This window comes from Saimiri boliviensis, chromosome 7, assembly GCF_048565385.1.
Source record: "Saimiri boliviensis isolate mSaiBol1 chromosome 7, mSaiBol1.pri, whole genome shotgun sequence".
Lineage (NCBI taxonomy): Eukaryota > Metazoa > Chordata > Mammalia > Primates > Cebidae > Saimiri > Saimiri boliviensis.
The window spans coordinates 20,139,912-20,154,427 of record NC_133455.1 but is presented as its reverse complement, the minus strand read 5'-3'; the positions used below and the strand labels follow the sequence as shown (position 1 = coordinate 20,154,427).

The window sequence follows — 14,516 nt, the reverse complement described above, 5'->3', positions numbered from 1 at the left end:
GGCGGGGAAGGACCTTAATAAGTATGTGCATTAATAAAGGTTTTCCAGAACCAACAGTGTATGGATATTTATGTTGAGATCTTTATTTTAATGAATTGGCTCATGTGATTGTGGAGGCTGGCAAATCCAAAACTGGCAGGGTAGATTGGCAGGTGGGAGCGCCAGGAAGGAGTTGCTGCTGCAAGTAGAGGCCAAGGAGTCTGCAGCAGAACCCTCTCTGCCTTGGGGGAACTCAGTCTTTATTCTATTAAGGCCTTCAACTGCTGGAATGAGGCCCACCACTCACAGATGATAATCCACTCTATTCAAAAAAAGTCTACCAATGTAAATGTTAATCTCATCTTAAAAGATACCTTCACAGGGCCGGGCACGGTGGCTTATGCCTGTAATCCCAGCACTTTGGGAGGCCAAGACAGGTGGATCATGAGGTCAGGAGTTCAAGACCAGCCTGGCCAAGATGGTGAAACTCCATCTCTACAAAAAATACAAAAATTCGCCAGGTGTAGTGGTGGGTACCTGTAATCCCAGCTATTCAGGAGGCTGAGGCAGAGAATTGCTTGAACCTGGTTGGGAGGCAGAGGTTGCAGTGAGCCGAGATTGCGTCACTGCACTCCAGCCTGAACGACAGAGCAAGACTCCATCTCAAAAAGAAAAGAAAAGAAAAGCCTTCACAAAAAGATCTAGGATAATGTTTGACCAAATATCTGGGTTCCTGGGCTCAGCCAAATTGACACATAAAATTAACCATCCCAGCATGGAAGGGCCCTGGTTCCCCTTACATCTTAGGGATTTTTGCCTTCTCTGTGAATTATTATTGCTGGGACAAGGCAGCTGGCTGAAAGTCCTCTGTGAGTTTCGTTTTCAAAGCTCTGGGTGTAGGAATCGCATGTCTGTCTCCTTTCTGGCTCATGCACTTGGGGCGTGTTTTCTTGCCCTTGCGGAGACGGCCAAGTGTCTCATGCGGTCCTGCAGCTGTCCGCAAGTGTGCTGAGAAACTGGACAGACAGAGGTTCCCACCCACTGACCACCCTGGGGCCTGTATTTACCCGGAAACAGACTAAAACCTGAGTCCAGCTAGGTCCCTGCTCTGCTGTGTGTCCCTTAGCAAGTCAGTTTCCTCTCTGGGTCTCTTTCTCCTCTCTGCTGCTCTCCCTGAATCTGAGTTCCCTGGCCCCTGAGAACAGAGAGAAAGGGACAGAGCCTCAAAAGATGACCTCTGCCTCTTGCTTCTAATCACTTTGTAGGTATTATATAATCATCAGGCTAATCCTATGAGAGAGCTGCGATTTTTCTCCAGCTTACAGATGGGGAAATTGAGGCACAAAGCGGGCAGGTGACGTGCTCAAGGACAGATGTCTAGCAGGTATGAGGCCCTCACAATGGGGTCCTAGAGTCTATTTAGTTAACCTCAAGTTTTGGGGAGCCCCTGAAGGGCTGATCACCACGCTGCAGGGGACAGGAAAGGCCTCTGAGCTTGAGTTAGCTTTGGTTTCCCTGCTGCGGTGCAAGGGTCGGTAAATCTCAGAGCAATGGGTGGGGCAGAGGCTCTGAGCTTGAGTAAGTTTTGGTTTCCCTGCTCCGGAGGCGGGAGCTGGGAAGTTCACTGCAGGGGGCGGGGAGAGGCCTCTAGAAGTCAGTTTCAGTTTCCTGGCTCCAGGCAGCATCAAGAAGTCCTGTGCCTCTCCTCCTGCCGTTCACTGTCTGGTCTTGTCGGCAGCCAGCTGGGAGCCATGGGAAATGGGGAGTCCCAGCTGTCCTCGGTGCCTGCTCAGAAGCTGGATTCGTTTATCCACAAACACCTGAAGCCCTATGAAGAGTGTCAGAAGCCAATCAACTGGATGGTGACCACCATCTGTGCAGCCCTGCAGGATCCCGTGCGGTTCCCCCTGGTGCAGGGAGTGGCCATCGTGAGTCCAGGGCTGAGGTTGGGGCTCTGGGAGGCAGGAGATTCCACAGCCAAAGCAAGGCCGAGCCACTGGGTGCTGAGTGCCTATTATGTGCGAGGTCCACACATGGGTGGGACGTAGTGTGGGAGTCTCAGACTCTGGAGCAGGCTCTTTGTGTGACATTGGGCAGGCTACTTAACCTCTCTGTGCCTTAGTCTCTGAATCTGTAAAATGGGGAGAGGCACAGTACCCACTTCAGAGTATTGTCAGGCTTGAGCGCCTCATGTTCTTAGCAAAAGACTGGTGCGTAGTGCTCAGTGAATTCACTGTGATCACTCACTGTGATTTTCTTCTATCCTCTCCCCCGCCCAGAGGAATAAACCTAGGGAGGCCGGAGAACTTTGATCCAGCTCCCCGGGTTGCCCTGTGGTTTCTCTGTAGCAAGAAGTGGCTTTCGTCAGTTAGAAATATTTGGTTTTCATCATTCTCAGCAAACTGACACAAGAGCAGAAAATCAAACACCGCATGTTCTCACTCATAGGCGGGTATTGAACAATGAGAACACATGGACACAGGGAGGGGAGCACTACACACTGGGGTCCGTTGGGGGGAAATGGGGGGGGGTGGGAAGAGATAGCATGGGGAGAAATGACAGATACAGGTGAGGGGGAGGAAGGCAGCAAATCACACTGCCATGTGTGTACCTATGCAACAATCTTGCATGTTCTTCACATGTACCCCAAAACCTAAAATGCAATTTAAAAAATTTTAAAAAAAAAGAAAAGAAATATTTGGTTTTGTGGACACAAATCTCAGGACTGAGGCTGAAAATTCTGGACCTCTGGGGAGGAAGGGGGATTGGGGAGGTGCCAGGACCCTAGAATTGGGGCGTGGGGGCCCTGATACCCCAATAGCATCCTCTTCCTCCCAGTGCAGCTGGTGTCCCTTCTCTGCAGCTGCGATGCTTTTTGGTCTCTACCCTTTGCAGGCACCTGCTAGTACCGCATTAAGGAAATCTGGGCACAGGTGTCCCCAGTCCGGCCCAGATCAGGAAGCTAAGGCGAGTTTGGCTAATAGCTGTTGTCAGAACTGGGATTTTAAGCCTCGGTAATTGGCTCGAGGGCATGCATGTTTAACCACTAGACCAACCTGCCTCTCAATAGTGTTAACATTTTTCTTTACTGAAGTAAAACAGAAAAAGTGCCCAGATCAAAGTGTCCAGCTTGCTAGGTAGCCACAACCAATGTAACTGTGTAACCCCCACCCAGATCCAGAAACAAAACATTCTCAGCACCCCCACTAGCCCTGGGCCCGCAATCCAGTCAGTACCTCCAAACCCAGCCAAGCGGTCTCCTGACTTCTAAGACGCGTTTTGCCGGTTTTTAAACTTTTTACAAATACAGGGTGACCAGCAATCCCAGTTTGTCCAGGACTGAGGTGTTTCCTGGGATGTGGGACTTTTGGAACAAAAACTGGGAATGTAAACCAGGATGCATGTGGGACCCTATATAAATGGCATCCTGTGCTCTGTGTGCTTTCCTGCGTGGCTTCCTTGACCCATGATGTTTACGAAATTGATGTTGTGGGGCGCAGTTGTTTATCGTTTTCATTGTTGCGTGAATTCCATTGTGTGAATATACCACATTTGTTCATTCTACTGGGTTTTTTTTTTTTTTTTTTTTTGAGACAGAGTTTCGCTCTTGTTACCCAGGCTGGAGTGCAATGGCGTGATCTCGGCTCACTGCAAACTCCGCCTCCTGGGTTCAGGCAATTCTCCTGCGTCAACCTCTTGAGTGGCTGGGATTACAGGCACGTGCCACCATGCCCAGCTAATATTTTGTATTTTTAGTAGAGATGGGGTTTCACCATGTTGACCAGTATGGTCTCGATCTCTTGACCTCGTGATCCACACGCCTTGGCCTCCCAAGGTGCTGGAAATACAGGCTTGAGCCACTGCGCCCGGCCCTTTTTTTTTTTTTTAATTTTTACACAGTTGTACAGATTTATATGGGGTACATGTGCTATTTGGGCACATGGATACAACGTGAAATGATCAAGTCAGGCTACTTAGGATATCCATCACCTCAAACATTTATCATTTCTTTGTGCTGAGAACAGTTCAGATTTTCTCTTCTAGCTATTTTGAAATATACAATAAATTACGGTTAACTGTCATCACCCCATCTGTGCTATCAAACACCAGAATATATCTCTTCTATCTAACTGTATGTTTGTATCCATTAAAAAACTTCTTCATTCCCTCCTCCGCTTCCCAGCCTCTGGTAACTATGGTTCTACTCTCTATCTCCATGAGATCAACTTTTTTTGACTTTCACTTGTGATTAAGCACATGCAGTCTTTGCTTTCTATGCCTGACTTAGTTCATTTAACATAATAACCTCGAGTTCCATCCACGTTGCTGCAAATGCAGCATTCCATTCTTCTTGAATAGTATTCCATTGTGTATCCATATCACGTTTTCTTTACGCATTCATCTGCTGATGGATCCTTTGGTTGATTCCCCATCTTGGCTTTTATGAATAGTGCTGCAATAAACACAGGGGTACAGTTATCCCTTTTTTGGATAAATACCTAGTAGTGGGATTGCTGGATCTAATGATGGTGTCATTTTTAGTTTTTTGCGAAATTTCCACACTGTTTTCCATATATGGCTATGCTAATTTACATTCCCACCAACAGTGTGTAAGATTCCCTTTACTCCAAATCCTTGCTGGTACTTGTTATTTTTTGTCTTTTTGTTAATAGCTATTCTAACTGCAGTGAGATGATATCTCATTGTGGTTTTGATTTGCATTTCCCTGATGATTAAGTGATGTCAAGCATTTTTTTCATATACCCATTGGCCATTTTGTATGTCTTCTTTTGAGAAATGTCTGTTTAGATCCTTTGCCTGCTTTTTAATGAGATGGGTTGTTTTTTTAGACATGAGTTGTTCAAGCTCCTTGTATATTCTGGATATTAAACCCTTGTTGGAAAAATAGTTTGCAAATATTTTCTCCCATTCTGCAGCTTGCCTTTTCACTCTTGATTATTTCCTTTGATGTGCAGAAGCTTTTTCATTTAATATGATTCCAAATATCTATTTTTGTTTTTGTTGCTTGCGCTTATGAAGTCTTAGCCACAAAATCTATGCATAAACCAATATCCTGAAGCATTACGCTTCTGCTTGATTCATTAATTATGTCATTTCCAGTCTTACATTTAATTCTTTAATCCATTTTGAGTTAATTTTTAATAAGAGGAGAGATGGGGGCCTAGTTTCATTCTTCTGCATATGGATATTCAATTTTCCAACACCATTTATTGAAGAGAGTATCCTTTCCCCAATGTGTGTTCTTGGTGCTTTCTCAATCAGTTAGCTGTAAATATGTGGATTTGTTTTTGGGTTGTCTACTCTGTTCCTTTGGTCTGTATGTCTCCTTTTATACCAATCCCATGCTGCTTTGGTTACTATAGCTTTGTAGTATATTTTAAAGTCATGTAGTGTGATGCCTCTAGCTTTGTTCTTTTTCCTCAGTATCCTTTTGGCTATTTGAGATCTTTTGTGGTTCCATACAAATTTTAGGATTTTTTTATTTCTGTGAAAAATGTCATTGGTATTTATAGGGATTGCATTGATTCTGTAGATTGCTTTGGGTAGTGTGGTTTTTTTAACAATATTAATTCTTCCAATCCATGAGCATGGATGTCTTTCCATTTGCTTATGTCATCTTCAGTTTCTTTTATAAGTGTTTTGTGAATTTTCATTGTAGAGATTGTTCACTTCCTTGGTTAAATTTATTCCTAGGTATTTTTTGTTAAATATTATAAAAAAGATTGCTTTCTTAATTTCTTTTTCAGCTAGTTCATTATTGATGTGTAGAATATGTTGGTATTTTGGTATGGTATGTTGATTTTGGTATTTTTATTTTGTATACTGCAACTTTACCAAATTTATCAGTTCTAAGAGGTTTTCTTTGTGGAGTCTTTAGGTTTTTCTGTATAGAAGGTCATGTGGTCTGCAAAGAGCAATTTGACTTTTTCTTTCCCTATTTGGATGCCTTTTATTTCTTTATCTTACGTGACTGCTCAAGCTAGAACTTTCAGAATAAGGGAAAGGTTTTGAGCCTTTCCCCATTCGGTATGATGTTCTTTACATGCCTAATTTGTTGAGGGTTTTTAGCATAAAGGGATATTGAATTTTACCAAATGTTCTTCTACATCTGCTAGGATAATCATATGATTCGTCCTTCATTCTGCTGATGTGATGTGCAATAAATGTTCAACATTTGTTGATTTGCACATGTTGAACCGACCTTGCATCCCTAGGATAAATCCCACTTGATCATGTGTTACCTTTTCAATGGATTCTTGGATTTGGTTTGCTAGTATATTGTTGAAGGTTTTTGTATCTATGTTCGTCAGAGATATTGACCTGTTGTTTTCTTTTCTGTCTTTGGTCTGGTTTTGGTATCAGGGTAATGCTGACTTCATAGAAGGAGTTAGGATAATTCCCTCCTCTTCAATCTTTTTGGAATAATTTAAGAAGAACTTGTTTTAATTCTTCTTTATAAGTTTGGTAGAATTCAGCAGTAAAGCCATCTGGTCATGGGCTATTCTTTGTTGAGGAACTTTTTATTAATGATTCAATCTCCTTACTCAGTATTGGTCTGTTCAGGTTTCCTGTTTCTTCCTGGATCAATTTTAGTAGGTTTTATGTGTTCAGAAATTTATCCATTTCTTCTGGGCTTTCCAATTTGTTCGCATATAGTTGTTCATAATAGTCTCTAATGATCCCTTGTATTTCTGTGGTATCAATTTCAATGTTTCCTTTTTTATTCCTGATTTTATTTACTTGGGTCTTCTCTCTTTTTCAGTCTACTTAGTCTGAGTAGTGGTTTATCCATTTTGTTTTTCTTTTTAAGAAACCAACTTTTTATTTTGTTAATTGTTTGTAATTTTTAGCTTCTATTTTGTTTAGTTCTGTTCTGATCTTTATTATTTTTTTCCTTTTACTAATTCTAGGTTTGGTTTGTTCTTGCTTTTCTTTTTTGTTTTTGTTTTTGAGGCATATCTTCACTTTTGTTGCCAAGGCTGGAGTGCAGTAATGCGATATCAGCTCACTGCAACCTCTACCTCCTGGGTTCAAGTGATTCTCCTGCCTCAGCCTCCCGAGTAGTTGGGATTACAGGCATGCACCACCACACTTGGCTAATTTTGTATTTTTAGTAAAGACAGGGTTTCATCATATTGGTCAGGCTGGTCTCAAATTCCTGACCTCAGGTGATCACCTGCCTCAACCTCCCAAAGTGCTGGGATTACAGGCATGAGCCACCATGCCCGGCCTTGTTCTTGCTTTTCTAATTCCTTGAGATGAACTGTTAGGCTATTTGAAATTGTTCTACTTTTTTTATGTAAGTATTTATTGCTTCAAACTTTGCTGTAGCCCTTAGGTTTTGGTATGTTGTATTTCAATTTTTATTTGTTTCCAGAAATTTTGATTTCCTTTTTAATTTCTTCATCAGCCCAATGGTTGTCCAGGAGCATGTTGTTTAATTTTCATGTATTTGTACAATTTCCAAGGTTCCTCTTGTTTCGTTGTGTTCTGAGAAGATACTTAACAGTATTTCAATTTTTAAAAATTTGTTGAGCCCTATTTTATGGCCTAAGATAGTGTCTATCCTGGAGAACATTCCCTGTGCTAATAAGAATGTATATTCTGTAGCTGATGAAATAATCTGTAAATATTCATTAGGTTCATTTGGACTATAAAGCAGACTAAGTTCAGTATTTCTTTGTTGATTTTCTGTCAACATGATCTGTCCTATACCAAAAGAGAGAAGAAGTTCCCAACTATTATTGTATTGGAAGTCTGTCTCTCTGTTTAGCTCTAATATTTGCTTTCCATATCGCAGTGCTCCACTGTTGGGTGTTCCTACCTATGTATATACATAGGCATATAGGTGTATATGTGTATATATATACTTATATACATATATACACACAGTTATATCCTCTGGCTGAATTGATTTCTTTATCATTAATTATAAAATGACCTTCTTTGTCTCTTTTTATGTTTTTGGCTTAAAGTCTATTTTGTCTGATACAAGTATGGCCACTCCTGCACACTTTTGGTTTCCATTTGTGTAGAATATTTTTTCCATTTCTTCACATTCAGTCTGTAAGTGCCTTCACAGATGCAGTGAGTTTCTTGGAGGCAGGATATAGTTGGACCTTATTTTTTATCCATTCAGCTTATCTATATCTTTTAACTGGAGAATTTAAAGTGTTGTTTAATTCAGGGTTGTTATTAATGGGTAAGAACTTACTCCTGTCATTTTGTTATTTGTTTTGATCATTTTGAACATCCTTTGTTCTTTTCTTTCTCTTTATTGCTTACCTTTACAATTTGGTGGGGGTTTTGTAATGATAACATTTGACTCCTTTCTCTTTGTCATTTGTGTATCTGCTCTACCGGTGAGTTTTATACTTTTGCGTGTTTTCATCCCTTTGCTTCCAGATGTAATTCTCCCTTAAGCATTTTTTTTTTAGAACTAGTCTAGTGGTGATAAATTCCCTCTGTTTTTGCTTGTCTGGGAAAGATTTTATTTCTTCTTCATTTCTGAAGGATAGCTTTGCTGGGTATAGAATTTTGTCTGAAAGAGTGTTGTTGTTGTTGTTGTTGTTGTTGTTGTTGTTGTTGTTTGCACTTTGAGTATATCATCTTATTCTCTCTTGACCTGTAAGGTTTCTGCTCTGAAATCTGCTATTAATCTGAGGGGGATTCCCTTATATATGTGACTTTATACTTTTCTTTTGCTATTTTCAGAATTCTGTCTTTCTCTTTGGCTTTTGACAGTTTGACTATTATATGCCTTGAGGAAGTCCTTTTTGAGTCGAATCTATTTGAGAATCTTTGAGCTTCCTGGATCTGGGTGTCTAAATATTTTGCAAGACATGGGAATTTTTCAGTTATTACTTCATTAAATTGATTTTCTATGCTTTTGCCCATCTCTTCTAGATCTTTCCAAATTTAAATATTTGGTTGCTTTATGATGACTAATATGGCACATAGACTTTCTTCACTCATTTTTATTTCTTTTTCTTTCCTTTTGTCTGGCTGAGTTATTTCAAAAGACCTGTCTTCAAATTCAGAAATTATTCTCCTTGATCTAGTCTATTATTAGAGCACTGAGTTGTGTTTTATTTTATTCATTGATTTCTTCAGTTTCAAGAATTCTGTTTGGTTCTTTTTGATAATATCTATTTTTTGTTGAGTTTCTCATTCAGAGCATAAATTATTTTTCCTGATTTCTTTGTATTGTTTATCTATGTTTTCATGTGTCTTACTGAATTTCTTTAATATCATTGTTTTGAATTTTTCTTAGCCATTGCATAGATATAATTTTCTTTAGGATTTACACTAAAGAATTATATGTTCCTTTGGAGGTGACATGTTTCCTTGCTTTTTCAGGTTTCTGTGCCCTTTTATTGATATCAGCACAGCTAATGTAACAGTCTCCAATTTTATTTATTGACTTTCATAGGGAAAAACATTTTTCTCTGCTGAGCATGGTGGCTTATGGCTATAATCCCAGTGACTCAGGAGGCTAAGGTAGGGAGATTGCTTGTAAGGAGCTTGAGGTTACAGTGATTGTGCCACTACACTCCAGCCTAGGTGACAGAGCAAGACCCTGTCTCTAAAAAAAAATAAATAAAAAGCCTCATGCCTACAATCCCAGCACTTTGGGAGGCCGAGGCATGTGGATCACAGGGTCAAGAGATCGAGATTATCCTGGTCAACAAGGTGAAACCCTGCCTCTACTAAAAATACAAAAATTAGCAGGGCATGGTGGTGCGTGCCTGTAGTCCCAGCTACTTGGGAGGCTGAGGCAAGAGAATTGCTTGAACCCAGGAGGTGGAGGTTGTAGTGAGCCAAGATCGTGCCATTGCATTCCAGTCTGGGTAACAACAGCGAAACTCTGTCTCAAAAAAAAAAAAAGAAAGAAAAGCCAGGCGTGGTGGCGTGTGCCTGTAATCCCAGCTACTCGGGAGGCTGAGGTGGGAGGATTGCTTGAGCCCAGGAGTTCTGGACTGTAGTGCGCTATGCCGATCAGGTGTCCACACTAGGTTCAGCATCAATATGGTGACCTCCTGGGAGCGGGGGACAACCAGGTTGCCTAAGGAGGGGTGAACCCGCCCAGGCTGGAAATGGAGCAGGTCAAAACTCCCATGCTGATCAGTAGTGGGATCGCACCTGTGAATAGCCACTGCATTCCAGCCTGGGCAACACAGTGAGACCCCGTCTCTGAAAAAAAATTAAAAAAAATAAATACATAAATAAAAATAAAATAAGAAGATGTTTTCCTATAGATGTGTTTATAGTGTTGTTTGAGTGGAGTACTTTGGCTTTGATTCTGTGTGGGCACAGTAATGGAGTCTCCATATGATTTCATTTGCATCAATGTCATCTGTGAGTTCTTCGGTGGCTGACATTGTAATGGTTAATGAAGTCTGTGGAAAGGCTGTACTGAGGACAGGGACATCAGGTAGGCTGGTCTTTGAGCACCAGTGGTGGCAACAGTGTGCCAGGCATGCTGGTCCTCGGGTCCCAGGCAGTGTATATGGGTGCCAATGCTGGTGAGTCGAGGTGGGTCAGGTTTCAGACTTCAAGATGACACGCTCAGGTGCCAGTGGTAACAGCAGTGGAATGAACAGGCAGGTCCTTGGTCTCCAGGTGGGACTGTGTGGAAGTGGCAGCAGCAGGTCAACCCTCAGGCCCTCAAGTGTTGTACACAGGCATCAGTGATGGCAAGCAGGATAAACTGGTCCCCAGACCCTTGGGAGACACATGTGGTCACCACATGTGGCAGGTGGAGTGAGCCCATTCTTAGGCCTCTGGATGATGTGTGCCTGTGCTGCTGAAAACTCCCCATGTCTTGCAAGGGATTTAGACACTCAGATACAGGAAGCTCAAAGATTCTCAAATATATTTAACCCAAAAAGGCCTTCTTCAAGGCATATTATAGTCAAACTATCAGAAGTCAAAAAGAAAGATAGAATTCTGAAAATAGCAAGAGAAAAGTATAAAGTCACATATATAAGGGATTAATAGCAGATTTCTGAGCAGAAACCTTACAGGGCAGCGGAGAATAGGATGATATACTCAGAGTGGAATTAAAAAAAAAAAAAAAAAAAAAAAAAACCCTTTCAGACAAGAATACTATACCCATCAAAGCTATCATTCAGAAGTAAAGAAGACCCAGGATGGGTCAATCTTCTGGCCCCGGGCAGCCCATGTGGATTCTGGTGGCAGGTGGGGTGAGCCTGTCGTCAGGTTCTTGATGATGCATGCAGGTGCTGGCAGCAGGTGGGACAGTTTGATCCCCAGACCCCCAGATGAGGTGCACAGGCACCAGCAACAATGGTGGGTGGGGCAATCCTATCCTCAGGCCCTGAGACAGTAAGCACAGTTGCCAGTGGTGGCAGGTGGGGCAGTTCAATCCCTTTCTATTGTCAATGGCCATTTGAGTCACCTCCAGCTTGGGGCTACTATGAAAAGTGTTACTATGAGCATCCCAATCAGGTCTTTGTGGGACAAATGGATACCTGCCACTCAATTTTAAGACCATAAGCCGGGTACGGTGGCTCACGCCTGTAATCCCAGCACTTTGGGAGGCTGAGGCAGGCAGATGATGAGGTCAGGAGTTTGAGACCAGCCTGACCAACATGATGAAACCCCGTCTCTACTAAAAATACAAAAATTAGCCAGGTGTGGTGGTGCGCGCCTGTAACCAGGAACCTGAGGCAGGAGAATTGCTTGAACCTGGGAGGTGGAGGTTACAGTGACCTGAGATTGTGCCATTGCACTCCAGCCTGGGCAACAGAGCAAGACTCCAAAAAAAAAAAAAAAAAAAAAAAAAGACAATGGTGACATTTTTGGCTTTTGCTTGAGTTGAGAAATACCACTGCCTGCTAGAGATCCCTGTGACCCCAGAGTCTAGAGACTCACATCTGCTTTTTTGTCACTGGCAGGGTGGCTCCTATGGCCGGGAAACAGTCTTAAGAGGTGACTCTGATGGTACCCTCGTCCTCTTCTTCAGTGACTTAAAACAATTCCAGGATCAGAAGAGAAGCCAACGTGACAACCTCATCAAAATTGGGCATCAGCTGAACGTAGCTTCGTTCACAGAGTTGATGAAAGACAATTTTGAAATCCAGATGTCCCATGATGGGTTCACCATCCAAGTGTTCATAAAAGATCAGAGAATCTCTTTTGAGGTGCTGGCCGCCTTCAATGCTCTGGGTAAGCATTCCTGGGTGTTGTGGGAGAAAAGCAAAAAAAGGGGGTGCCAAACTGCCCTGTGCATCCTCTAGGCTGTGGGTGGGATAGATACCACTGCTACTTTCAAAAACAGGAGACCATAAACCCTCAGGAGAGAAGAATCCCTTCTACCCTGGACTCGCTGTCTCTTCTCTGGAACTAACTTTTCCCCCATATCCTGATTGTCTTTGGAGAAAATGTTTTGGATTCTAGAATCTAAAGCAGAGCCTTTTAAGCCATCCTGTATACATAAATCACCTGGAACCTTGTTAGATTGCAGATCCTGACTCAGGAGGTCTGAGTCGGTGCCCAGGATTTCATATTTCTAGCCAGCTTCATGATGATGATGCTGGTCCACAGATCACACTTCTGGGTTTTGACCAGAGTTAACATTGATTACAGTGAGAGGATGAGGCAAACATCTGGAAAAAGTCCAGCTGGGAAAAGTATCTGAAGTCTGCCTTCCTACCAGGTCAAAATCAACACAACAACCTTCCATAGATGACTACCAAAGCTTGAGGGGTGCCTTGAACCCAACTCTTAAATCTCCAAGACCTGACCATGTCTTGTGTCTCCTGTCTCAGCAGACATTCCCACACTCTTGCTTACTGTTAAAGTAACCTCTGCTTACCAGGCTTCTGGTTTAATAAAAGATGGCCAGAGTGATTCCATCTTAAAGCTAGTAGCTAGGCACTCACAAGGAACCTACAGCCTTAACACTTGGGTCTGAAAATAGCCACAGTCTAAGCTGACCACCAGTTATAATTGCAGAATATTTATGGCCATACAAAACATCTCCCACTAAGCCTACAGAATGTCCAGATGTTCTAAAAGTGCAGCCCACTTAAAGGCAACATTAATGAGCAGGCTTAGGTTGAAGGATTAGTGGTCATTGATACTACTGTTAAGAAAATTCTTGGGCTGGGTGCACTGGCTCATGCCTGTAATCCTAACACTTTGGGAGGCTGAGGCAGGCGGATGACCTGAGGTCAGGAGTTCGAAACCTGCCTGATCAACATGGAGAATCCCCATCTCTACTAAAAATATAAAATTAGCCAGGCATGGTGGTGCAGTCATGTAGTCCCAGCAACTGACTCGGGAGGCTGAGGTAGGAGAATCGCTTGAAACCAAGAGGCGGAGGTTGCAGTGAGCCAAGATCGCGCCATTGCACTCCAGCATGGGCAACGTGAGTGAAACTCCATCTCAACAAAAGAAAGGAAGAAGAAGAAGAGGAAGAGGAGGAGGAGGAGGAGGAGGAGGAGGAGGGGGAGGGGGAGGGGGAGGAGGAGGAGGAGGGGGAGGAGGAGGAGGAGGAGGAGGGGGAGGAGGAGGAGGAGGGGGAGGAGGAGAAGGAGGAAAAAGAAGAAGAAAGAAGGAGAAGAAGACGGAGAAAATTCTTAACCAAATTCAATTGAATGGTGTTTAACTGAGCAGACAATTCATGAATCTCGACGCCTCCTGAACCACAGTGGGTTCAGAAAGTCTCGAACACAGCCACATGGTGGAAGAGGATCTATGGACAGGAAAAGGAAAATAATGTACTGAAAGTGAAAATGAGGTCCAGAAACAGCCAGGCTGGTTATCGCTCAGCATTGGCCTTATTTGAATAAGATTTGAACAGCTGGTCACCTTTAATTGACCAAAACTCAGTGACTGGCACAAGAGTAGGTCGCAGTCTGTTTACACATCCATTTAGGTTATAGTTCACCATGTACAGGGAAATCTTAGGCCCAACTTAATATACGTAAGAAGGCAGTTTTAGGCTAAACTTGATTTAACAGCACCAATGGCTCCTACCTCTAGTGAGCACATCTGCACATTCCAGTTTTACTTACAGCCCCTTATAATTTCTTATAAACAAATACACTAACAAAGAATGGCACATTCCTCCTCCTTTCCGAGGATGCCCTACTCTGTAACAAAATAGTTTCTAATAAATTTGCTTCTTTCGCCATACTCTGTGCTTGCCTTGAATTCCTTCCTGCATGAGATCCAAGAACCCTGTCTTGGGGTCTGAATCAGGACGCCCTTTTCCAGCAACACTATCACCTGTAAACCAAAATTATCTGAGACAGCTCTCAATTTATTTAGAAAGTATGTTTTGCCAAGGTTAAGGATGTGCCCATGACATCCTTAACCTTAGCCTCGGGAAGTTCTGATGACATGTGCCAAGGTGGTCAGGGTACAGCTTGGATTTATACATAATATGGTTTGACTGTGTTCCCACCCAACCTCATCTTGAATTGCAGCTCCCATAATTCACATGTGTCATAGGAGGGACCCAGTGGGAGGTAACTGAATCATAG

The 14,516-nt window shown here is 42.6% G+C and overlaps 1 protein-coding gene across 1 annotated transcript in view; it reads left to right on the top strand.

Moving 5' to 3' along the window:
- The first annotated feature begins 1,637 nt into the window (after positions 1 to 1,637).
- Positions 1,638 to 14,516, top strand: part of OAS2 (2'-5'-oligoadenylate synthetase 2) — a 38,397-nt gene continuing 25,518 nt past the window's right edge. The window contains exons 1-2 of the mRNA XM_010342852.3: positions 1,638 to 1,907; positions 11,922 to 12,192. Coding sequence (XP_010341154.2) covers positions 1,731 to 1,907; positions 11,922 to 12,192 — 448 coding nt within the window. The 5' untranslated portion in view covers positions 1,638 to 1,730. The remainder of the gene's footprint in view (positions 1,908 to 11,921; positions 12,193 to 14,516) is intronic.